Here is a 25970-nt window from a genome sequence, read left to right as displayed (position 1 = left end):
ATGTCCTTTTACAACCCACGCCTGAAAAATGCCACAAGACTGACATTACTTCATGGCTTTATCCTTATGTTTTAGAAATATACCAGAATTAATAAAAATATTCCATTCTCTCCCACACTTCCATAAGTTTCTTTTAAAAAAAAAAAGGCTCTCACAGAATATCTGAAACCTTAATTAGTATACAGAAGAACTAATCGTGTGACCTGTTACCTGTATCTTGTGGAAGATTAGTTTATCCCATAGGCTGTTGTTTCTAATGATGCCACTACGAAGCTCTGCTTCTTTCCTCTTGGAAGCAAAGTCCAACAGCCATCGCTTCAGTGTAGTGTTTGCTTGTCCAAAAATCTACAGGGTCAAGAACGAAGAAGGTTCTCAGAGAAGCTAGAAGCCAAGCCTCGAAACTGCCCAGTCCAAATTCACGTGGAGGTGGCCCACTCCACACACTGGTCTTGCTTCTGGAGGATCTACTGGCTTACACTGAGAGCTGGCATTCTGTGGGTCCCCTCCTCGCCCGCTCACATTGCTCAATGTGGTTATGTACGTACTACTGCACCTGTGCGTGGAGCTTTACAGTTAAGAACAGCATTCACGGCGGCCATTTTTACGTGATCCCGTGGGCAACTTCATGAGGTAGACAACCAGGGGTAGGAGGTAAAAGTCTCTTTCACAGATGAAAAAACAGAGGCTCAAAGCATTCACTGCAAAATGGAAATGACCTCCCACCTTATGCCTGTATTGTGACTTTAAAAAAAATTTTTTTTTTGTCTTTTGTTTGTATTGTCTTTTTTTGTTTTTGTGCCTTAAATTTTTTAAAGTGTGTTCCTGGGTGTCTTCTCACATCATCCTGATGATCAACTCTGTGAGATAGCTGTATTGTAATTTGACAGATAAGCAACCTGCAGTTCCGACAGAGTAAAAGGGGTGCCTATGGGCTCACCAACGGTGCCTGGGGGAGCCCGTTCAAGCCTCTGACTCCGAGTCCAGTGCTCTACCCACCACACTCGGCTGCCTGGAACTTACGCGGTCAAACATCCGGTTCAGCAATCTCGGGACCACAGGAAAGACAGTGGGTTGTAGCACCTTCAGGTCATCCATAAGTAGCCTGATATCTCCTTGGAAAAATCCTATTTTAGCTCCATGACACAGCATTACACACTACAGAAGTAAATGCACAGCAAAACATTTTATGGTCACAACGGTGGTCAAACAACATTACAAAATAAACGAGTCTTCAGTTTTAGTGTTGCAGACCAGTTTCCAGAAATCCTGAAGTTACAGACTCTAAGTAGTCTAAATGTTTAGTTTGCTTTCTCAAGTCACTGTAACATTGAAACTCGGCATTTCTCTTGATCATCCTCAAGATACTGGGCTTCGTATGAAACCAGCTGTTCTTAGTGATGATCATAGAAATTCTGCTAATTTAGCTTCATGATGATGCCTGCTGAAATGAATGATAACTTATTCCAGAAACAAAAACTTTACCTGCCTGCAGTTCAAGCTTCCAAGAGTCTCACTTTCCTTTATTTGAATTCAATTAACATTTTGCGAAAAGCCACACTGAACATTGAAACACTAGGACACCTAATACCACAGTGGATTGCCACTCATCTTTAATCTACTGCATGACTTTTCTCCCATTTAATCCAAACTGCACTGTCAAGCTGTATGTATTTGACAAAGAGTTACCCATTTTCAATAAAAAAAAAAAAAAGAGTCAAAAGACAATACAATGGGGAAGCAGACTTGGCCCAGAGGTTAGGGCGTCCGTCTACCACATGGGAGTTCCGTGGTTCAAACCCCGGGCCTCCCTGACCTGTGTGGAGCTGGCCCATGCTCAATGCTGATGGCACAAGGAGTGCCCTGCCATGCAGGGGTGTCCCCACGCACAAGGAGTGCGCCCCGTAAGGAGAGTCACACAGCGTGAAAGAAAGTGCAGCCTGCCCAAGAATGGCACTGCACACACAGAGAGCTGACACAGCAAGATGACGCAACAAAAAGAAACACAGATTCCCGGTGCTGCTGATAAGGATAGAAGCGGTCACAGAAGAACACACAGCGCATGGACACAGAGAGCAGACAACGGGGGGGGGGGGGGGGGGGGGGGGGAGGGAGAGGGGAGAGAAATAAATAAAAAATAAATCTTAAAAAAAAAAAAGATGATACAATGGAAGTACAAACAATCTCAGGCTTGAAAGCAGAAACCACTAGAAAGGTACGCCACGGTTTATATTTTTTAAATTGTTTAAAGATTAAAGCTCTGGAGACTTCTGTTGGGTGGGCTTGCCTTCCAGGCACATCTCTGTTAACTATAGTTAGGTACATTCCGTCCATTGTCTACTCACTTGAGATCACCTTAAATATTTTAAGATTGCTGAGGTGTGCAGGAAGTACACATAACAGATGAAGGGGAGACCAGTGATCCTTGATCCTTTAGGGGCACGTGAATCCTGGAGGACAGCGGGCAGCCCAAGGGCCGGCTCTCTATTGGTCACTGCTCTTTCTCTAGTACTTAGCTCAGGGCCTGGCCCGTCGCTAGCACCCAAGAAATACTTGATAAATGAATGAACAAGTACCGTGAAAAACAGAGACTTCTCATAGCACAGAAGCCTCACTAGGCTTTGTAGATTTGCTTTAATAAAAATTCTATGCTTACATTTTTTCCTTGAATCATATCCATATCAGTATCCCTCGAAAGTCTTAGCTTCTCATTTTTAAATGAACAATTAAAGTCCAGGTAGTCAGACCCAGGAAAAAAAAAGTACTTTTAAGCAATTAGTACCCTTTCCAAAATGGGGCTAAGCAAAGAATTACCTGTGGGGATGACAGTCTGCACATCAAACTTACCTTCATCGATTGCTCAAACATGTGTGCAAGTGGTAAATACGAAATGTGTGTGTCACTGGGATTCAAGTCAAGCACTTTCTGTAAAACACAACAACTCAGCATAACACAAACAAAGCAAGCAAGAAAGAAAACAAAGCAAAATGCCTACCTCTACTATTCTCTCAAACATATGGGCGAGGGGCAAGAAAGATATAAAATATCATCTGGGCAAGGACTGATCACATTCTATACGGAAAGACACCAGGAAGAGAGAAATTAATTAAGATGTTGAATAATCTCCCCATTTATTTCAGAGCACATAGTACCTCAACATTAAGGAGAAAGAGCCTTTTTTAATGGTCTGCAATTATTTCTCAGCAAAGAATAAAAAGATAATCAATACTTTAACAATTCAAGTAGAGTGGAATATATGAGGTCATTCCAAATAACAAAGTAAATCCAGGTCAGATTTTATTCAAAACAAGGAAAATTTTGCCCCAAGGGGGATGGTTAAGGGATTATGTGCTCTAATTGCCTAGCAATTCAAAATTATAGTATCCCATGGCCCAGAAAGCTCAATTCCACCTTTAAGTAAGAACTCTTAAGATTCATTCCAACATAAAAGAGCATATTACATTGCAAAGAGCAAGGGGGAAAGCAGATAAGAGAAACTGGATTTCATGATAGTATAATTGCATCTAGAGTATTTGATTTCGGTCAACATTTTTACCGTAAAGTTCCTACTTCCCCTAATGAAAAGATCTCAATTAATGCAAGCTCAGATCCCAAACCAATGTGTTTGCTTTCCTGCAAAATGCTGACCATGACGGGCCCGTGTCCAGTTTAAGCTTGGACAGGAGGCTCCCCCTCGAAGCTCAGAATGGGCCTCGCCTAGGGCTAGGCACACTGAGATTTTGCTTATTAGTAACATAAAGAATTCTGGCCAAGACAGGAGGCTGCCAACCGCAGCTGCTGCCACTCCAACTCAGAAATGAGGCGGATGTCAAGTTGCCTAGGGGGTGAGGTGCCCACTTCTAAGCCATGCCCCATCTTCCTGAAAGGAGGGCTATTTCTCTAATAACGTCACAGTAGGAGAAAATGCCAGGCCTGCACAAACACAGAGCTCCACAAGTATATGGTGTAGGCTGAGAATGCTATCATCTTGGTTGAATTGTATGCATTCCAACTACACAGTTCTCAAAATGACAGTGTCATATAAAGACAAATCTGACTCAATAACATCTTTACTTTTCAATTTTCTTATTTAACACAAAAAAATAACATCCATTAGCATGATTAGAAGTTTTCTTTTACAAAGCTGAGAATGGTCTTTAATATATTATAACTAAATTTAAACAAATTCTTGTAGTCATTTGCCTCAATGAACCATCTTTAAAGTTTTCTTTGAAGGCCAATTATAAAAATAAAATTTTACTTGGGTAAGGCACTAAATGTTGAACTCTGTTTAGAAAGCATACACCAGAGAAGGTATGCAGGACTAAGCTCCCAAAGAAGAAACACGTTCTCTCAAACACCGACATTCTGCAGCCGCCACAGCTGTCCATTCTCCAACAGCACTGAACACAGACTCCCACCACAAAAAGTAAGTACTGAATACATCCAAGAGACCACAAAAGTGAAGTATGTACAATGTGAAAAAAGCATGAGGGAAAGGCATTACATTGTTAAATCAGTACCTTTTAAAAGGCAAGTATGAAACATATTGTTGGCTAGCAAACAAGACTAGGAAACTAACTGAAGTTTGAGGCTTTCATCATTATGTCATAGAATGGAAGTCAAACTGACAAAAGTAAATAAAGATTTTAAAAACTTCAAGAGCATTTCACATTTCATTATCAACATGAAGAAACTCTTTTATCTCCCAACAGTAGATAAAAGCATAAGAGAGCCATATCTTCTCTGTCCGTTCCTGGAAACCTGTATAGGGGAGTATCTAAACAGTGTCACAATGTAACAATATAACAGCTGTAACAAATTCTGCCTGTCAATTCACCTTAAGGGTCCCAAGCAGGAGTTGGGGATTAGGTCTGCAATGAAAACCCTTTGAGAAGGTGGTTTTAGGCCATATTAAAATTTACTGTATTTCAGACAGGATTCCAAATACAGTGTGGACCTGACACAATGGGCTGGGCTTTACCATTTTCATTCTGGGGTCTAAGGTCAACCAATGAAATGAAAAAGATGACAATGACCAAAAAGGTTACCTCGGTCAATTTCACAAAAGCCGAACAACTGCAAATTAAGTTTTGATGAGTGATCATTGCTCCTTTGGGATTGCCTGAGGAAAAAAGAGGAAGCAGAACAAAGTTAGAGTAAATGAAAGGACTTCCAGGAATGACAGAAATGAAAGAGGCCACAAAACCCTGTGTAATTAGGGCTTCAAACATCCCATTAAGCTGACCGTCTAGGAACAAATTCCTAAGCCTGCAGTTGGCTTTGTCTCCGCCACAGGACTGTCACAGCCGTCTTGAGATCCCTCTCCCACTTGTGTATGGTGGCCACTCTTAAGCAAAAACCGATCACAGCAGTCCAAACGAAGAGGCAATGGTCCCACACGATGAGATCACTGCAGCGGCTGCTGGACAAGACAGTATGGCATGTGCGGTCGGCGTTCTTAGAAAGTCTCTGGCTGAGGAACTTTCCCTGAAGGATGTTTTAGAAGATCCACCCAAAGGAGAAATGGATCTGCAGCATGGAAGCTTATTTCTTCAGACACCTAAAATTGCGGCCGATAAAGATTACTCTGTGGCTGCTGATGGTGGCGGGAACTGCAGAAGTTCGTCCGCAAGCTGGGAGAGTCATCTCAATTTGGTGAAAGGGAACCTTAACGTCTTCAAATTCATTACCCTCCAGTTACACCATTAACTGTGGTTTCCAAGCCAGCAGACATTTTAACATAGGTAGGGCAGAGACTAAGTGGATTGCCCAAGAACTGTGTGATTGGAAGTGGGAGCAAATCTAGCAGACTTTGTTATCTTATGGCTGAAAAACTTGGAATTCATTCCAGAGGTGCCACAGGGGATTCTAGGAGAACATGGTGACTCAAATGTGGCTGTGTAGAGCGGAGCGAATGTGGCAAGAGTTCCTCTTCAGGAACTGAATCCAGAAATGCAAATAGACAATGAGAGTGAAACCTGGAAGGATGTGCGTGAGATTGTGTTTGGAAGTGGCTATGAAGTCATCAAGTTAAGAGGATGTACCAACCGGGCTATGGGCGTAAGTGTGGCTGATCTGACTGAAACTATGTTCAAAAATCTATCCAGGATTCATCCAGGCTCAGCAGTGGTCAAGGGATGCACAGCACTAAACACGAAGCCTTCTTGAGCCTCCCAGGTATCCTGAGTGCTTGGGCATTCACCAGTGTTATCAACTCAAGAAGAGTGGCTGGGACATTCAGAAGGACCTAAAAGGCCTGTAATATCTGAGTTCTAAGCTGTAGAAATTTAAAAATGAAAATGTGATTAACTTTGAGCCATTAGTTATCATCTGTATACACGGATCATAGTTTGCTTTTGTCTTCCTAAACATGTGAGTTTGGGCCCACAGAATCAAAGCAAACGCTTGGTTTAATGCTTGCAGTATGAATGCTTGAACAAATGAAATTATTTGTACTGTACAAAAAAATTTTTTTAAAAACGTGAAATCATTTAAATGCCTTTCATTATCTTAATCTTTATTAATATGGACAAGATTTAGAGGATGTATTTAGCAAAACAGATTTTACTCTTGAAACCATTGATATAGCTTGTTCTAGAAGACTGGTGAATCTAATGTCATCTTTAGTACACATATTTGAGAAAATATATAACTCTCTCAGATTGCAAAGGTCTTATAGAGCAATAAAACATTGCTAGAACCACTTCAGTCTCTTCTGCTTTCTATGCATTTAGAGTTAGTGCATAAACAATACAAAAAGAGAGAGTGTGTGTGTGTGTTGGGGGGAGGGTGTAAAACTATATACTACTTAGGAGCAATCCCATTTCACCCAAAACTTGCCTGTAGTTCCACTTGTGAAACAAATTACTGCAAGATCTTCAGGTGCTGGAGGCTAAGGCAGATTAAAAAAAAATGCATTCAAATCAGACTAGAAAAGAAAGCTAGAAGCCAGAAGGTATCATCCAAGATGATACTAGTCTCCAATATGACTAAATATTCCAAATGACAGAGAGAGTTTTGGAAATTCTGATATAATGTACTTACCTTGGGCTTCTGTCTATTGACTCGTCCCAGGTCCTTAATTAGAAAGTAAAAAAATATCTTAAATGGAAATGTTTTCTAAATGTAAAGAACAAGGTCACATTAATTCACTTAGGGTTGACTTTACTGTGAGGTCCACCCATAGACTCATCAATAAGCACACTCTTCAAATTAAGTAAACTATGCTAATTTTAATCAACCCAAACCAAAATATTTACCCATTGTTCTAAGAAGTCATTTTCCAGTTGTCTTCTCTCTTATGTAAAACTATACAAATGGCCTTTGAAATAGGATTTATCCAAAAAGCCATATCAAGTTCTTGCAAAATGTACTGCTTGTCCCCACTCCTACTTCCTACTATGGTTTTTAATAAAAGCTCTTCTTAAGGTAGCCAAAGCCCTGCAGTTACTCTGCACCCTCCCCAAACCAGAGCCCGGCACTGATAACTAAGTATCCATTTGGCTCTCCAATCTGGTGTGTGTGTGGGGGGGTGGGGGCTGGGGGTGGGAATAGACAGGAAACAATCTCAGTCAGATATAAATGCTAGTCATTCTGGAGAGGCTCAACTATCTGTACTTTCCACACGTAGCCTATGGTCCACAGTGGTGTTTAAAGGAAAGGATTTGGGAGCCTCCAATTATAAAACAGACCGTTACAGAAGCCGTAAGACCAGTCCTTGAACGGTCATGAAGGCTAAGAATGAGAGATGTATTTCTCAGGTGCAGCATTTCCCAGTTGCTACTAAGGGTTCAGTCTGATGTTTAAGAACATTAAAGGCAGTCTTGGTGACCAGTATAATTTCTATTAATTTTTCAGAATGAACTATTTACATTTTTTCTATTAAAATCGAACACACTTGAGTGAGCATTTGGAGGGAGCATGCCTATCATTAAACGGAAGTCAGATGGGCATATTCAGATCTCACTGAGGATCTGTCCAGCATACAGTTTTAAACGGTCTTTAATGTTACTCATATTTTAAATTGTATCTGTAACAGACATTGACTAAAAAAACAGAAACACGTGTTAAGGTCACAACTTTTACTATATACTTACTGTTTATGGATGGGCATGTATGTCGGATATTCTTTAATACAATTTTATTAAAAAAAAAAAAAAAGGAAAGGAAGAGAGAGACTTGGAGTGAGAGAAAGAGAGGAAAGCCTGGAATCCCTGCCTCCTCATGACCTCAGGTCAACTCGGGCCCTGGGCAGGGGCAGCAGCCAGAAGCAAGGAGCCTGGCCCTGGTACCGAGCGGGGCAGGCACGGAATTAGGCCTCTGCAGCAGCTTGCAAGGGCCAGCAGCTCACAGAGACACTGGAGGTGTGGGACTGACAAAGCAATGCCAGCGGGAGGTCTGGCCTGGAGAAATCGATGACTCTTCATTAAACGATGGCATTTTAATGAGAACATTAACTATGGTACCAATTAGGAGCATAGAAAGTGGACTCTGGTTATTTATGCCAAAAAAAACAAAAATTAAAGGTCTCTTGGTATACCCTTATTGTTACCACCTTGCATTGGTGTGGTGGAAACTCTATTTGCTGCATGGTTTTTCCGTAAACCTACAACATTTCTAAAGAAAAAATAATTATATATATATTTTAAAAACCAGAAACACTGACATTCAAAAAGAAGTAGATGAAGAGCTAAAGCAATGGTCATCTTTTTTCAAAACACTCTTCATGGGATCCAAAATTCCACTCATCTGTTCAAAATTCTTACATAGTTTCCTGAGATCTCTAATACTTCAAAAAATTGATGTTAGAGAAAATAAAGTGGCACTTATATGTGACTTCGCTTTTAATTTGTTGGAAATAAACATTATCCAAATTAGGGGACTATCCTGCCAAGAAGGTTTCACAGTCTAAATCCTCACTTATATCATAATTTAGGGAAAAAATATAGCAATTGTAAAGATAAATGAATTACTACTGTGAGGCTAAAATGCAAAAAAATCTTACCTCAAAAAAGAAAAAGAACTACAAACAAATAACTATGAATGGATAGAGGGACGATGAGTTTAATAAATTTGTGGTAAAACACATATATTAAAATGTTAAATATAGAATCCAGATAGTATATATACAGATCTTCAATTGTACAATTCTTTCAATATATCTGTATATGTGAAAACATTCATAATAAAATAGTGGGAAAAAAACAAAAGTTCCAAATATCATTGTTTCTATTTTTGATCCTGTAACAAACAGACATTAACAAAAAGCCTGATCACAAAACCAACCAACACACTACTCTTGAATTCATTTATTAAAAAAAATTAATCTTTTGCTTACAAAATTTAAAAAAAACTACACAAGCATCATATTACACGTGAAAATGTTCAACAGTCTTTTTTATAAGTAAAGAATTACTTTACACTACGATCTTACTCATGTATTCATCTAAATAATTTTTCTCTCAAAATAACGTCAGGGGAGCAGATGTAGCTCAGTGGCTGAGTGTCTGCTTCCCATGTACGAGGTCCTGGGTTCAATCCCCGGTACCTCCTAAAAAAAAAGTACTTCATTATATAGCAAATAAAAAGATTCTATAAATCCTTACTTGTGGCCTCAAATTCTTTGCAGGTAGGGGAGAAAGTGATGTGAAGCTTCATCAGTCTCTCTGGACAACTACAGTCTAGGCCTGCATGTGGATTATTCCACACAGCTGTGACTCTGTCCTACTCCTGGCAAAGGAGAAAGTTGGGAGAAGCTTCACTGGTCCCTGGTGCAATGAGGGCAGATTGAGCCTCCACAGCTTACAGCACCAACTACATGCTAGGCTCCTACTGCACAACCAGCAAGAGAGAAAGGATAGGAAGCCCTAAATAAAGAGAGAAACTACACCCAGAAAAAATACTCTAGTAATCCAGATGCAAAGACACCTACAAAAAATTACAATCCACACCAAGAAACAAGAAGCTATGGCCCAGTTAAAGGAACAAGATAGGGCTCCAAGTGACATAAAGGAGTTGAGACAACTAATTATAGATGTGCAAACAAATCTCCTTGATAAATTCAATGAGATGGCTAAAGAGATTAAGGATATTAAGAAGACATTGGATGAGCACAAAGAATTTGAAAGCATACATAGAAAAATAGCGGATCTTATGGGAATGAAAGGTGGAATCAATGAAATTAAAAATACATTGGAATCTTATAATAGCAGATTTGAGGAGGCAGAAGAAAGGATTGGTGAGCTTGAAGAAATGGCCTCTGAAAGTGAACATACAAAAGAACGGATGAAGAAAAGAATGGAAAAAATTGAACAACGTCTCGGGGAACTAAATGACAGCAAAAGGTGTGCAAACATACTTGTCATGGGTGTCCCAGAAGGCGAAGAGAAGGGAAAAGCAGCAGAAGGAATATTTAAAGAAATAATGGTAGAAAATTTTCCAACCCTATTGAAGGACATAGATATCCCTGTCCAAGAAGCGCAACGTACTCCCATCTGAAAAAATCCAAACAGACCAACTCCAAGACACATACTCATCAGAATGTCAAATGCCAAAGACAAAGAGAGAATTCTGAGACCAGCAAAAGAAATGCAATGCATAATATATAAGGGATATCCAATAAGTGCTGATTTCTCACCAGAAACCATGGAGGCAAGAAGATAGTGGTATGATATATTTAAGATACTATAAGAGAAAAACTTCCAGCCAAGAATCTTATATCCAGCAAGACTGTCTTTCAAAAATGAGGGTGAAATTAGAATATTCACAGATAAACAGAAACTGAGAGAATTTCTAACCAAGGGACCAGAATTTCAGGAAATACTAAAGGGTATGCTAGAGCCGGAAAAGAAAAGACAGGAGAGAGGGGCCTGGTAGAGAGTCTAGAAATGAAGATTATATAAAAAAAAGTAACTAAAAGTGTCAAAAGAGTGGTGAAAATAAAATATGACAGATAAAACTCAAATAGTCAGGAATAAACTTAACCAATGATGTAAAGCACTTGTATTCAGAAAACTGCAACTCAATGTTAAAACAAATAAAAAAACCGTAGCTCCATAAATAACTGGAAGAACATTCCATGCTCATGGATTGAAAGACTAAATATCATTAAGATGTCAATTCTACTCAAATTGATATACAGATTTAATGCAATCCTGATAAAAATAACACCAGCATTAAAGAAACAACTGAAAACACAATCATTAAATTTATTTGGAAGGGTAAGGAGTCCTGAATAGCAGAAACATTATAAAAAGGAAAAGTGAACCCTCATATCCAGACTTTAAATCATAATACCTACCTATAGTGGTAAAAACAGCATGGTACTGGCCTAAAGACAGACACAATAGACCAATGGAACCAAATCTATGGTTCAGAAACAGACCCTCACAGGTATGGTCAAGTGATTTTTGACTAGCCTGTCAAACTCACACAACTCGCACAGAACAATCCATTCAACAAATGGTGCTGAAAAAATTGGACATCCATAGCTGAAAGAAGGAAAGAGGACCCCTATCTCACACCTTATCCAAAAATTAACTCAAAATGGATTAAAAAACTAAAAATAAAAGCAAGAACCATAAAACTTCTAGAAGAAATTATTGGAAAATATTTTCAAGACCTAGTGGTAGGTGCTGGATTCTTAAAGGAGATAAGAGAAGGACTGAGTGAACTACTGATGTTTAATGCATGTAGAAGTTTTAATTAGCTTTACTGTAAAACTGTGGAAATGTATAGAGTGGATGGTAGCACAGTGAATAATAGCTAGTTTATAAATGGGAATGTGACTGAAAATGGTAGTCTAGTTACATAAATGCCAATTGACAGAATGCTTGAGAATAATCTAGGAACTGGATAGCACAGTAAACCAAGAGATGGATGAGAATTGTTGTTGATGGTATGGATGCAAGAGTGTCCTTTGTTGGCTAGAACAAATGTATATCACTACTGCAGGGTGATGGGAATGTGGAGAAGCATGGGAAAAATACAGCTGGAGTGACCTATGGACACTCCACAGTTAGTTTGTAATAATATAATATTCTTGCATCTATGCAAAATATGTACTGTATCGATACTGAGGCAGTATGGAAAATGTGAGTCAAATGTACACTATGGACATGGTAACAATCAAATGATATTATTTTATCTGTAGCAAATGACACACTACATTGTGGTGTGTTGATGGAGGGGTGTTGTTTGGGAATTCTGCACATGTGCATGATTGTGTTATAAGTTTACAACTTCGTTCATTAAAAAATACATATTTAAAAAATAATAATAGGGTGGGTTGGGGGAAAACACACCAAATATAAGATAAGAACTATGATTAGTAGTTTAAGATTTTGACAGTGTTCTTTCATAGTTTGTAACAAACGTCTCATGGCAATGCAAGGTGCTGGTGGAGGGCTGATGTGTGGGACCCCTGTATAATGATATGCATGTTTGCTTTGTAAGTTCACAACTTTTACTATACACTTGTTTATGTATGTTCATATATAAATGATATAAAGATAATAGCAATCGGATTAGTTAGGGGAAAACTACTTTGTTTAGTAGTAATATTTTGACAATGCTCTTTAATCACTAGTTAAAAAGGTTTAAAAACAATGCAAGTTATTGGTGGTAGGGCGCGATGTTATATACGTTTGTTTGATGTTATATATGTTTGTTTTGTAAGTTCACAACTACTACACACTTATTGTTTATATATGTTTAAGTGATATATTTCAATAAATTACAAACAAAAAACAAAAAAAATCCCAAAAAACCCCACTCTGGTAAAGGATAATGTGTCAGATTTCTATGTATGGCCCTATTTTAGAGACTAATTAGTGCGTAAAAGACATGAAAGCCTCAAGAGAACATATAAACTTAAATTTCCGCGTCTGAATCTGAAATTCACATTTCCGGCATTTATTGGCATGGCTTGTCAATGCTCTAGCATAAATCTTGCAGCTCATGAGAGTGAGTAGCCCAGGGAGTGAGCCGATGTGATTTTTGGACACAAGTAGGTATAAGAATAAATTCAGGGAAGCGGACTTGGCCCAGTGGTTAGGGCGTCCGTCTACCACATGGGAGGTCCACGGTTCAAACCCCGGGCCTCCTTGACCCGTGTGGAGCTGGCCCACGTGCAGTGCTGATGCATGCAAGGAGTGCCCTGACATGCAGGGGTGTCCCCCGTGTAGGGGAGCCCCACATGCAACGAGTGCGCCCCGTAAGGAGAGCCACTCAGCGTGAGAGAAAGTGCAGCCTGCCCAGGAATGGCACCGCACACACAGAGAGCTGACACAGCAAGATGACAACAATGGAAGTGGACAAAGAAGAACACGCAGAAAATGGACACAGAGAGCAGACAACTGGGGCGGGAGGGGTGGGAAGGGAAGAGAAATAAAATAAATAAATCTTTAAAATAAATAAATTAAATTTTGTCAAGTCAGGCGCTTAAATTCTTCCAAGCCAGTTATGCCAGGGATGAGTTGACACAGACGTGCATGGAGAATTTTTCTTTCTTTCTTCCATAGGTTACTGAGATGACTGGCCAGAGTTGGCATTATGCGGTCCCACACGTGAACCTAAATGCCCCAAGGAAACCCTCTGGAGCTGGGGCTGGGCAGAAGGACTCACCTCTATCGCCGTCAGGCTGGTGATTTCCACCCCACACTCCTTGCCTCGTTCCACAAGGTCAATGCCATAGGGGTCCATGAGAACGACGGTTTTGAGGGATGGGGTTAACTTCTTTTCTTTACCCTCTAGTAAGAGCTGAGCCTTGTCTGGCTTGTCAACAAAAACCAGAGAGAGTTTGGCTGGAAAAGAAGAGATACGATGAAGAATAATATATCTGGCTCAAGAACATAATCATTATATTCTTTGACTACAATAGCAGGTGTACATTTAAATATAAAAGCCCCGGGAAATATAAACAAATATAAAGTCACTGAATCTAGCCTATAACTAGTCGATGTCCAATCACAGGTCGCAGACGTACCTTTGTTGATGATGTAGGCGATTGAGTCTGTTCCAAGAGTGTCATAGAGGGGGACGACCACCATGGAATAAGTAAAGCACCCCTGCTCAACAATCACCCACTGACCAAACAGGAAAGGGTGGGGAGAGAAAACAAGATATCACAATGGGATCACTCCAAGGATAACAACGCTCTAGACAGAGTCAAAGAGCAAACATTTGATAAAGCAAAACCAACACCTGTGTATCTACTACCATGTGCCAGGCAACCCGAGCCGGTCATGAACAGGAACGAAACACCTGTCCCGTTCCTAAAAAGAAAGCTGCAGTTTGCCTGGAGAAATGAGGCAAATGTGCGACAAGAGAACTAACAATAGGAGAGAGCGCCTGACTGCAGAGACGGGGAGCCCACCGCGCGCTGCGGTGGTTACGGAAGGCTTTGCCAAGGAGGTAACAGCTAGTCCCCTGCAAAACCCAAGCTGGGAAGACAGAGAGAAAGGGAAGGAGATTCCAAGAGAGGAGGCGCACATGAGCAACAGCGGGAAGGTCCGTGAGTAGCACAGTTCAGCCTTGACGATTCCGGCAGGGAAGTGAAGACAGACAAGGCACGTGCTTAGCAGGTCAGCTTGTGGCAGTAGTTCCCGGGCAAAGTGATGAAGGAAGGAAGTGGTGGACTGACTGGTCATCTTCCTCTCAGCTCATCAGCCGTGCAGCCGTGACCTCCTGAAGGCAAATGTGCAAGAGGACTCCTATTTGCGACGCCTCAGTGAGTCCTCGTGGTCTCTGGCTGCAGTTTTCCAAGGAAATCTTCTGCAGAATCCTGACACTTGGCACATAAGAAGGCACGGCTGCCGTGAGGAGGGAGCAGAAGCCGCTCACAGGGCCTGGAAAGGTTTTGCTGGACACTGGAAACACTTCTCAAGCGACCGGCATGGAGGCCAAGGCCACGCTCCACAGCGGGGCACATGCGGCCGACGCGGCCTGGCTCTGACTCCTCTTTCCCCCTCTTCTCCTGCCACTCCATTCTCGACCCTGCTAAAACACTTCATTTCCTACACAGACGTGCTGCTTGATGCAAATGTGTGGCTGCTCCAGACATCCCCTCTGCCTCCCACCCTTACTTCCTTCTACTCGACCTGGACACCACCTCCAGGAAGCCTCCTTGACTGAGCGCCCACTATCTTTTTGCCCCAAGTCCACACTTAACACATTATCGAGGACGTCCCACTTTATGGGTCTCCCTCCCTTATGGGCACCTCATAAGGATCCGAGGCCCTGCTACATCCTGCTGCCTCCACTGCGCCTGGCCTATAGTTCATGCTCAGTAAACATTTGCTGAACTAAATCATAATATAGGAAGACGCTTACTCCTTGAAGCAAGGAATATGTTTTCTAGTTATAGATTCATTATAAAACTTTTTGAGTAAAGCAGAAAGTTTGGATGTTTTCATATGCATGAGTTTTACTTAAAATGAAAGGAACTAAATTCCATGAGGTTAGTCATAGTCCAGCTGTGGAAAAATGCTCTTTTCCACTTAGCAGTACAATGAAAGTCTAATACACCATTGTAATTTATAAAACAGTCAGTAGCACAGGGGTTGAGCCAGTGTGATTTTTGGACACAAGTAGGTATAAGAATAAATTCGATTTCATCAAGACAGGCACTAAATTTTTCCAAGCCAGTTATGCCAAGTAATTTCTTCACTATCACAAAAGCAATACCTTAAAAGGTCTTCTGTTTTTAGTGCATTTTAATACAATGATTTATACAAGCACCACAGATGGGCCTAAACAGCCACATAATGACGGTGCATCTAAATTAAGGCTGGCTTCCAGGGAGGTACACGTTCCCCACTGCCTGTGGTATTTTAAACTTTGTGACCTGACCGGAGGAAAAACTCATACCTTTCAGAAGGAAAATATAAGAGTTTATATCTAGGGAAATGGACGTGGCTCAGCCACTTGGGCTCCCGTCTACCATAGAGGAGGTCCGGGGTTCAATGCCCAGGGCCTCCTGGGGAGGGCAAGCTGGCCCACATGGCGAGCTGGCACATGCAGAGTGCTGGCCCAGGCAGGAGAGCCGTCCTGCGCAGGAGTGCCAGCCGATGCCGAGAGCTGGCGCAGCAAGACGATGCAACAAGAGACACAGAGGAGAGAAAATAAGAAGATGGAGTAGAACAGGCCTCTTTCCCACTCCAGAAGGTCCTAGGATCGGTTCCCAGAGCCACCTAATGAGAAGACAAGCAGATACAGAAGAACACAACGTATGGACACAGAACAGACAACAGGGGAAGGTGGGAATGGGGAACGGGGCAGGGGGGCAGAAATAAACAAAATTAAAAAAAAAAAAGAGTTTATATATCATTTAGTAATGCTATTTTCCTAATCATAGAGAAGTTCTCAAATAAAGACTTGCTTGTTAGTTATTTGTTCCAAGGATTTTGTTTAGGGACCTTGTTTTAAAATAATAATGATAAAAAAGTGACTCTTTTTCCTCCTAAAGACTAGGATGTCCCTGGTTTGGATTTTCGTATGTGCATTTTTCTGAATGGAACAGAAAGCCATATTTTCAGCAGAAAGGAAGCAGATGACAAAATCTCACCTCAAGCAGAAGTAGCCGTGAACTAATATGACTCATAGCTGAGAACTACCAAAACCGTGCACAGAAAGAGCCTAAGGGTTCATACCTCAGGTCTATTTTGAGCAAAGATGCCAATGAACTGGTCTGAGGCGGTTCTGAAGCCTTTCTGGATAAGTGCCGAGCCCACACATTCTGACAATTCTGCAACCTAACGGGGGGGGGGAGGGAAAAATCAGTAACAGTATCAGGCAGCTGGCCAGCAGGGTTGGGCAGGAAGGGGAGGACAAAGGTATTCATTTATTTGTACACTTTTGTAAGACAGAAAGTTTTATGCGCCAGGAGCCACTATTAAGAGAGTAAGCACAGGGTTCCTTCTGTACAGCAAATTAAATCTCATGCAAATAGCTGCAGTCACGGATGTTTATATGTCACAGTTTCTTACATAGTTAGTCCTTCAGTTTTTTTTTAATTGTAGTAGTAATACAGGGACAATGCAATTTTATTTTGTATGTATAAAGAGCAGCAAAGTAAAGCAGCCAAAACTTGTTTGGAACAAGGGAGCAGATGTGGCTCAAGTGGTTGGACACCTGCTTCTCACACAGGAGGTCTGGGTTCGGTTCTGATGCCCCCTTGAAAAAATAAAAATAAAAAACTAACCAAACAAACAACAAGCAAAAAACAACACAAAAAACCAACCCAGGGGAACTGATGTGGCTCTGTGGTTGAGCACCAGCTTCCCACATATGAGATCCTGGGTTCAAGCCCTGGCCCCAGTACCTAAAAAACCATGTATACGGTACAAATGCAGAAACAGAAAGTTCTCTGAGACACCGAAAAGAATGTGAACCCTTATCACCAGGTTCCACAATTCGATTCTTGGGAATTTATTTTTAGGGATTAATTTCATTTTAGAAGGGGGTTTTAAAAAGCCCTACATACCAAACTCCGTATTTCAAAATATATCTACAGTCACAAACTCCAAGGGGAAAAAAAAAGACCAATGGCTGGCTGATTGTGTCACCTCAGAACAAATGCTATAGACCCAGTAAATATTACCATTATAAAAATGATACCAAATTTAGGAGAACTTGATAATGTTAAGTAACGTAAGCGAATACAAAAATGCATACCATCATTATGACTAAGTAAAAATAGGCAGATTCACAAAATTTAGACAGGATTATATGCTGACATCCTCTCTCCACTCTCCAAGTTAACTGAAAGTCTTTTTTCCAAACCTTAACATTTGGAAGTTGTTTTTTTTTAAATTCTCAGTTGGTGAATTCTCCAGGTACTTTCAAAGCTCATCCACACGCGTAGGAAATAAAACCAAGCCCCCCCTGCCCTGGAGCCTTGCTGTTTCTGGCACAGCGCACCAGGCACCCAGGCTTGCCTACAGAAGCCAGAAGTGGCGCTGGGAGAGCAGAGAGAGCAACACGCTCATTGCCTTCCATTTCCCCCGGCCATTTCACAACTCTGGCTGACATTTAAGGATCCTAACTTGTGAACCGCCTGCAACTGTTTGCCGAGCTTCACAGAACACACATGCATTTACATTTCTGGAAAAAGCCTTCATACTAGTCTTCAAGTACCCTCAGAGGAGTTTCTAGTCCCCAAACTGTCAGAATCACTGGGCCAGTGAAAAAATGTTTCACATGTACAACCCCAAAGTTGGCTTCAGTTAAGTCCAGTTTTATATCTTGGCCAGACTCCAACTGAAACGCACAACACATCTAGAGCAACGCCTTCAGAAACCCCAGTGATTCTCAATCTGCTTCAAAAATCCAGCCTGACGTGGGTGCGCGTCTTCTCTCTTCCAGCCAACAAACGCAGCAGAAGGAAACGGAGAGCAGGGAGTTCTGTGAGCCCTGAAGAGCATGACACGATGTCGCAGAAACTGTTTTGACACCCCTTGTGTCAATGACTGGATACTACGACTGGGTGGCACACTGCTATTTGGGTCTGGGAAGGCAAGCTGACGGCAGGGAAACGGTCTTCACCTGAGCTCATTTCTCCCTCCCCTGGCAAGACAGGGTAAGCTGTTTCACCTTTCACTCTCTTGAAAGAGGTCAAAGCTATCTGAACAAAGCCTTTGGCATTTTTTTGACCCTCAGAGGTAGGAAGGGAAGAACAGAACATTTTCCCTCCTGGGAGGACCCCCAAGCACTAGTCCAGAAAAGTGGGCCCTGGAGCTCCAAGGACACCCCCTCCACATGCACACCCCAAAACGCACTGACTACTAAGAACAGCTTTTGCACAAAACCCAGGAGGAAGTGCATTTGCGTTCACGAATACCCCAGGATTCCAACTGCCCCACTCGCCCGGGGCCCGGGAAGCCCCAGGACAGAGAGCCCCTCCTGGACTGCTGCCTGGACACCAAAGGCAGCAGGGCTGACACTCCCAGTTGCTCCTGCAGGGCCTCAGGCCGCTACCTGGATTCATTCTTTTGAAAAAAATGAAAAAGAAAGAAAGAAAAGCAGTAGCTTCCTGCCCTGCTACCTGCTGTCCACAAACTACTGTTTTAAAATGTGCCGCCACGGTCAGCAGGGACTGTGTGGTGAGAGCCCGTCCCCAGCGTCCTGAGTTCGCACAGCCTTGCAGATCTCCTCCATCACCGCGCAGCACCCCAGGCCTGCCTGGGGCACATGGCGCGGCTTTAAGTAGGCGGTGGCGCTCTGCGGCGCCAGAGCCCCACGCGAGACCCTCCCAGCCCCGCTTCTGGCCCCATCCTGCTACAGACCAGCAAAGACTTTGAGCGAGTAATCGCCCTTCCTGGAATATAGTTCCCTCGTCTATAAAAGGAGAACATTACTTGATACTGGGGCTTCTAAATTTTTCCAGCATTCTTCAAACGAGAGAGGAGTAATTGCATCCTCAAGGGGTCTAGGAGAAGAGTCACGTGCTTCAAGCACACGTCTACGATTTTAACTAAAAAACTGTATTCTACTCCACAACGCTTTGGAACCCCAGCAAAGGTACTTAACCAGTTTTTCCCAAAGCTTTGTGTAAAGCTCATCTCCATTTCGATGCTACAAGTTTATCCCAAGCCCTGAGCTAAAAGAGTATATTCACTCTTTCTAGCAACTCTCCAGCCCGAACATCCAGTGGCACCAAGAGCTAGCACTGCAGCCCATATGAGAGTCCACAAAAGCCAGAAAACGCACCTCTTTGTAAGAAATCCATTCATAGGGTTGGTTTGGTTTCCGAGAGCCTAAACAAGGACCATTATCTAAAAAAAGGAAAAAAACAAAGGATGAGTTCATATGCATAAATATTCCTAGGTTTCGATTCGTATCCCACCTTATTCTGCAAAGTCCAGGGAGAAGTTACTTTGGCTCCCAGGTTAGAAACGATGAGATCAGATTGGAAGTTTCCTCCCTGAGTTTTGGTCTGATTTTTATTTTGCCTGTCTGTTTCTATTTTGTTTCTTAAATGGGGTAAGAGAAGGAGAAAAAGATAAGAGCAAAGAAAAGCACAATTTTAAGAACACTCATTTTGTGCATTCCTCTTTAACACACTACTGGTAAATAAAAGGCGTCAGTGGTTAAGTGGTAAAATAGATCCTGGTACAGCTTTTCAGAAGAGGAATCCTCAAAACCTCTAGAGAAGTTTAAAGCATTCTAACTCAGAATATGAAAAGGCCAAAACAAAACTTTAAGAGTCCAAATTCTGTTGATCAAAGGTATCAAGAATATCCTGGAATTCTAATTAAGGGTGAAGTCTTCACCAAGGACCAACAAAATTCAAGAAAAGGTACAAAATGAGAGAAAACAAGGCATTTATGAAAGCAACCGTTAAATATCCAGGATGTGTCTTGATTCCAATTTAGGTACTGAATAAGCAGAAAGAAAGAAAATAACATATTAATTATTCATATTAAGGACAAGCACAGCAGTACATAATTGATTACCGGTAGATAAATAAATTATATTTGTAATTACGTAAGCCTCTTCCTGCTCACTTTAGGTTCAGTTTGTGGTCTCTAGGTGCATGTCGGAGGTGGGCTGCTTGTTTAAGGGAAACGCTATATCCACCTGAAAAAGCTGCCACATCTACACAGAGTTCACCGCATTCAAGAACCTTTCCTAACAGCAGCGCTGTGTGACCCTGGGTCGGCAGAGGTACTTGCACGGGGACGTCTGAAGTTCAATGCAGTGACAGCAGGAATCATGTACCCCAGCAAAGGACACGTTCTTAATCTTTATCTGTGTTCCTGTCAGTAGGAACCCATTTGTACTGAAGAACTTTTGAAGATATTATTCGTTATGATTCAAACTGAATCAGGGTGAGACAGTATGTATTAGTGAAGGCTTTTATAAAGAGAGGAAACTTAGATGCTGTAGCAGGTTAATATTATTGATGAACTCCAGAAAGAAATATTGGATTATGCTTGTAATCTGATCTGTATCTGGGCATGACTGAGTTATGACTAGGGCATTGACTCCCTGCCTCTTGGTGGGTGGGGACTCACAGATAAAAGGCATGGCAAAGGACAGAGGCAGAGCTTTTTTTTTTTTTAAGATTTATTTATTTATTTAAATGCCCCCCCGCCCCCGGTTGTCTGTTCTCTGTGTCTATTTGCTGCGTCTTGTTTCTTTGTCCACTTCTGTTGACGTCATCGGCATGGGAAGTGTGGGCGGCGCCATTCCTGGGCAGGCTGCACTTTCTTTCGCGCTGGGCGGCTCTCCTTACGGGTGCACTCCTTGCCCGTGGGGCTCCCCTACGCGGGGGACACCCCTGCATAACGAGGCACTCCTTGCGCGCATCAGCACTGCACGTGGGCCAGCTCCACACGGGTCAAGGAGGCCCGGGGTTTGAACCGCGGACCTCCCATGTGGTAGACGGACGCCCTAACCACTGGGCCAAGTCCGTTTCCCAGAGTTAGAGCTTTTGATGTGAGGGTTTCTGATGTTGGAGTTTGATGCTAAAGACTTATGCTGGAGCCCTGGGAAGTAAATTCACAGAGGAAAGAGAAGCCAGCCCCAGGAAGAGAGGAACCCTGAGCCCAGAGGAAAGCAAGCCCCAGGGAACGTAGGAACCCAGGAAGCCTGAACCCTCACAGATGTCGGCAGCCATCTTGCTCTAAATAGACTTTGGTGAGGGAAGTAACTTATGCTTCATGGCCTGGTATCTGTCAGCTCCTACCCCAAATAAACACCCTTTATAAAAACCAACCAGTTTCTGGTATTTTGCATCAGCACCTCTTTGGCTGACGAATACAGACGTGGTCAGTCAGTAAAGACCAGAAACAAAAAAAAATCGAGAAGCCTGAAGGCAGAGAAAGCCATAGGAAGAAGCCCAGGACAGGCTAACGCATCAGCTAGGTCAGGGAACGGCGCCCAGTTGTTGGGTCAAGCAAGCACTGGGCTAACTGTAATACAAGGGCATGTCCTAGGCTTTAATCATGAGTTGATGGCTCAGAGGACTGGTTACATCTACAATCAACTAAGGAGATTGCAGTCAGCAATGAGTGACCTCTCATCTATCAGCCGAAGGCCTTAAAAGGGGGAGTGATTTCAGCATTCAGAGAGAATTCCCATGATACTTCAGACAGCCAGTGTCTCCTGAGGAGTTCACCAAGAAACTTCATCAGAGCCCCTGGTTTGCAGCCTGTCCTATATAATTTGGACTTGTGCATCCAAGTCCAAAGGGGGTGAAAGAATTTTATAAAACCTCATACTATGGACAGATCTCTCTGGTCAGTTTTGTTTCCCTAGAGAACGCTGAATAATGCAAAGCCTGAAGTCAGCGGGAACCAGAACTCTCCAGACTTTGGGGAGAGAGCATGGACTTGCTGATGCCTTGACCTGCGACTTCCAGACTTTGAAACCAGAGACAATGAATTCCTGTTAAGTCAACCAGCAGCCCTGGCAAATTAAGAGAGTTTTTTTGTGCAGAGAAGTAGGATGCTGCTATTACAGACACCTAAAACTGTGGAAGCGGCTTTTGAATTGAGTAATGAGTGGGGGCTGGAAGAATTTTAAGGTGCTCAATAGAAAAAGCCTAGATTGCTTTGAAGAGACTGGTGGTAGAGAAATGGACATTAAGGACAAGTCTGGTGAGGGTTCAGACATAAGTGAGAAAAAGTTTCTATGATCTCAGAGAATAGATACATTCATACACACACATACATACATTGTCATGAACAGAATGTTGGTAGAAATGTGGACATTAAAGGTAATTCTAATAAGGGCTTCAAAGGAAATAATGTGTTACTGGAAAGTGGAGGAGAGGCAGTTATAAAGTAGCCTTTTATAAAATAGCCTCTTGTAATAAAATAGCAGAGAACTTGGCAAAAATTGGGTTTTCACGTTGCATGGAAGGGAGAACTTATAAGGGTTAAACTTGGGTATTTACCTGAGGTGATTTCCAAGCAATGTGTGGGAGGTACAGCCTGCTTTCTCCTTGCAGCTTACAGTAAAATGTGACAGGAGAGGGATAAACTGAGGACTGAACTGTTAAGCAGAAAGGAACTAGTCTGATGGTGATGTGGAAAATTGTCAGCCTATCCAGCCAGTGTACTGCTCTGAGACTCTGGCCAGATGTGGCTCTGTCAGGACCCTCCTGCTAAGGTTGTGTCACCTCCTAGCTGATGAGGGCATCTGCATTTCTGTTCAAAAGCATAACACACCTGGTTTCACTATTTTAGGTCTGTGTGTTATTTAAGGTATTCTGATTGGGTTTGGGACATGAGAAGTAGAGAATGGTCCCTTTTGGGGCCCCGATAAGCCTGAGTCTATTTCACAGAGTTACACCCTAGAGAAGAGAAGCTTGATAAATGAGGATTCAAGAATCAGTATGAGGAAGGGGAGGATTGAGCCTGCCAACCCCAGCCCTTCATACTGACTTCTTCGCTATTTCCAAAGCAGTCCTGACAAAAACAGAAAGGAGCACCAAGGAGGCCTTATTCTCAGACCCTCATCAATTTACAGGGACTAAAACAAAGACTCGGCTGACCGACAAATTCCAACAGATTTTGTTTTCAGATGGGGAAAAAATTACTTTAGCTTTATTATATTAAATATACTATTTTAGTCCTCAAGAACTGGGCTTGGCAAACTACAACCAGGGGTCAAATTAGGCCAGCTGCCTGTTTATATAAATATAGTTTTACTGGAACTCAGCCATACTCATTAACTTACGTATGATCTATGGCTATAACTGAATAGCTGCAACAGAAATCCTAAAATATCTGCTAGCTAGCCCTTTGCAGAAAAGTGGCAACAAGCCTTGCTCTAGACCATTGAACTCACCTGAGCTTAAAAAAATACCAGACCCAGATCCTACTAATAGAAATTCTGATATAAGTTTCTGGGGCTGGGGCCTGGGCCTTTGTATTCTTTTCAAACGCTCCCCAGATGAGTTTATCACGCAGCTAGGGTTGAGAACCACTGATGACAGGGAACTCAAGCTTACGAATGGCATTCAAGCTAAAGTTTAAAAAGATAGGGCTTAAAAGCTCTAGGCTGGCTTTTCTCCCACCATTCAATTAACTCTGACCACCTTATCTAAATGCTGCATTTCGATCTCCTGTAAAAACCTAATTCTATAATAGCTTCAGAAAATTAAAGCCTAGAACAAAAAATTTTTTAAATGCTTTGGTGGGGGGCGGGGAGAGTAACCTGCAAAGTAGCTCCTTTCAAACAGTACAGATGAGTGTGGCAGTTTGAGATTCTTTATGAATCCCCAAAAGAGAGATTATGTTTGTAATCTGATCTGTTCCTCTGGGCGTGATGTCCTTTGTATTAGCTTCAGTGAGGGACCTCTCAGTTTACTTGATAAAATCAGTGTAGGGCTTCTGATGGGGCTACGTCAGTAACATGTAGCTCGGGATGAGTCCCTGTCCCTTTGGCCTATATAAATGGACACTCACTCAAGAAGACATACAGAAGGCAACAAAGGGAGAGAGCTCCGTGGATGCTGGGGGACAGAAAGCTCAAACAGCTAAAGCCCAGGGAGAGATGAGCCATTTGCCTGATAGTTTGCAGCTGATAAGGCCTGCATAAAAAACAGGCCCTATGCCAGACTGATATAGGAAGCCCTGAGAGATGAGTCCTATGCCAGCCTACAGGTGGGATCACAAGAAACTGGGTCCATAGAGTCTTAACAGGAAGAAGGAAGGAGATCACCCACCATCTTGCTTCAGCACGTGGCAACCAACTTTGGTGAGGAAGCACCCTTGAGTTGGACTCTTTAGGGCCTTGTAACTGTAAACTTTTGCCCCAAATAAATACCTTTATAAAAGTCAACAGATTTCTGGTACTTTGCATCAGCACCCATTTGGTGAATACAATGAAGAAGACTAATTTTATTTCTCTTCAACTTCTCTGACACATTCATATAGGAACTCTTCTGTTCCAAGTGGAAAAAGTGACCAAAAACAAACCCCAAAACCCTACCAAATATGTGATTTATGTTAATGTAAATCAGGGGAGGGTTAGAAGCATAATGTTACTCATCCTATTTCAAGATGATTCCAAGCCCATTGCAACACTGGGGAAAATACATATATACATTTATATAAGTACATGCTTTGTGGTAGTGGTAGCCTTACATGACACTGCTCTACTTTATAAATAGTTATTATCATAGGCAAACCCTGACCCTGACACTTTGCAAGAAGTTCAATGTGATTCCAGGGAAAACTAGAAGGGAAAAAGGCAGGGAAGAAAGGCAGATACCAGATAACAAGGAGTGATTAAGGGTAATCCCATGAGTCAACATTTCCAAACGTGTCTCTGACCAGGACACTTCTTCCTTGGGATGTCAGTATGTTATTTCTCAAAACATGGGTTCTGTGGTATATCAGTCAGCCAAAGGGGTGCTGATGCAAAATACCAGAAATTGATTGGTTTTTATAAAGGGTATTTATTTGGGGTAGGAGCTTACAGATACCAGGCCATAAAGCATAAGTTACTTCCCTCACCAAAGTCTATTTTCACGTGTTGGAGCAAGATGGCTGCCGAAGTCTGAGAGGGTTCAGCCTTCCTGGGATCCTCTGGGCTCAGCTCCTCTGTTTTCTCCACAAGGTCAGCTGTAGATTATCAGGCAAATGGCTCTGTCCTTTTCCCTGAGGCTCTAGCTTAAGGCTTCAGCAACAAACTCAACATCAAAACCCCAACATGGGGAAGCAGACTTGGCCCAGTGGTCTACCACATGGGAGGTCTGTGGTTGAAACCCCAGGCCTCCTTGACCCGTGTGGAGCGGGTCCATGCGCAGTGCTGATGCGGGCAAGGAGTGCACGGCCACGCAGGGGTGTCCCCCGTGTAGGGGACTCCCACACACAAGGAGTGTGCCCCGTAAGGAGAACTGCCCAGTGCAAAAGAAAGTGCAGCCTGCCCAGGAATGGTGCCGCACACACGGAGAGCTGACCCAACAAGATGACGCAACAAAAAGAAACACAGATTCCCATGCCGCTGACAACAAC

General features: G+C 42.3%; 1 protein-coding gene across 13 annotated transcripts in view; it reads right to left on the bottom strand.

Annotated features, from left to right (window-relative positions):
• The window catches only part of LOC101418519 (long-chain-fatty-acid--CoA ligase 1-like), a 73583-nt gene that overhangs the window by 11168 nt on the left and 36445 nt on the right, over positions 1-25970 (bottom strand). For 9 of the 13 annotated variants that reach the window (XM_058301579.2, XM_058301630.2, XM_058301688.1 and 6 more), the window contains 10 exons: positions 19708-19772; positions 16650-16751; positions 13985-14084; positions 13624-13802; positions 7045-7077; positions 6841-6892; positions 5049-5122; positions 2845-2922; positions 1021-1155; positions 211-345 (listed from right to left, as the gene is read on the bottom strand). In XM_058301579.2, coding sequence (XP_058157562.1) covers positions 211-345; positions 1021-1155; positions 2845-2922; positions 5049-5122; positions 6841-6892; positions 7045-7077; positions 13624-13802; positions 13985-14084; positions 16650-16751; positions 19708-19772 — 953 coding nt within the window. The remainder of the gene's footprint in view (positions 1-210; positions 346-1020; positions 1156-2844; positions 2923-5048; positions 5123-6840; positions 6893-7044; positions 7078-13623; positions 13803-13984; positions 14085-16649; positions 16752-19707; positions 19773-25970) is intronic. The other 4 variants (XM_071213847.1, XM_071213850.1, XM_058301474.2 and 1 more) reach the window with 2 other exon arrangements.

This window comes from Dasypus novemcinctus, chromosome 1 (genome assembly GCF_030445035.2).
Source record: "Dasypus novemcinctus isolate mDasNov1 chromosome 1, mDasNov1.1.hap2, whole genome shotgun sequence".
Taxonomy (NCBI): Eukaryota; Metazoa; Chordata; class Mammalia; order Cingulata; family Dasypodidae; genus Dasypus; species Dasypus novemcinctus.
The sequence above is the reverse complement of the archived record's forward strand: the minus strand, read 5'-3'. Positions and strand labels throughout refer to the sequence as shown.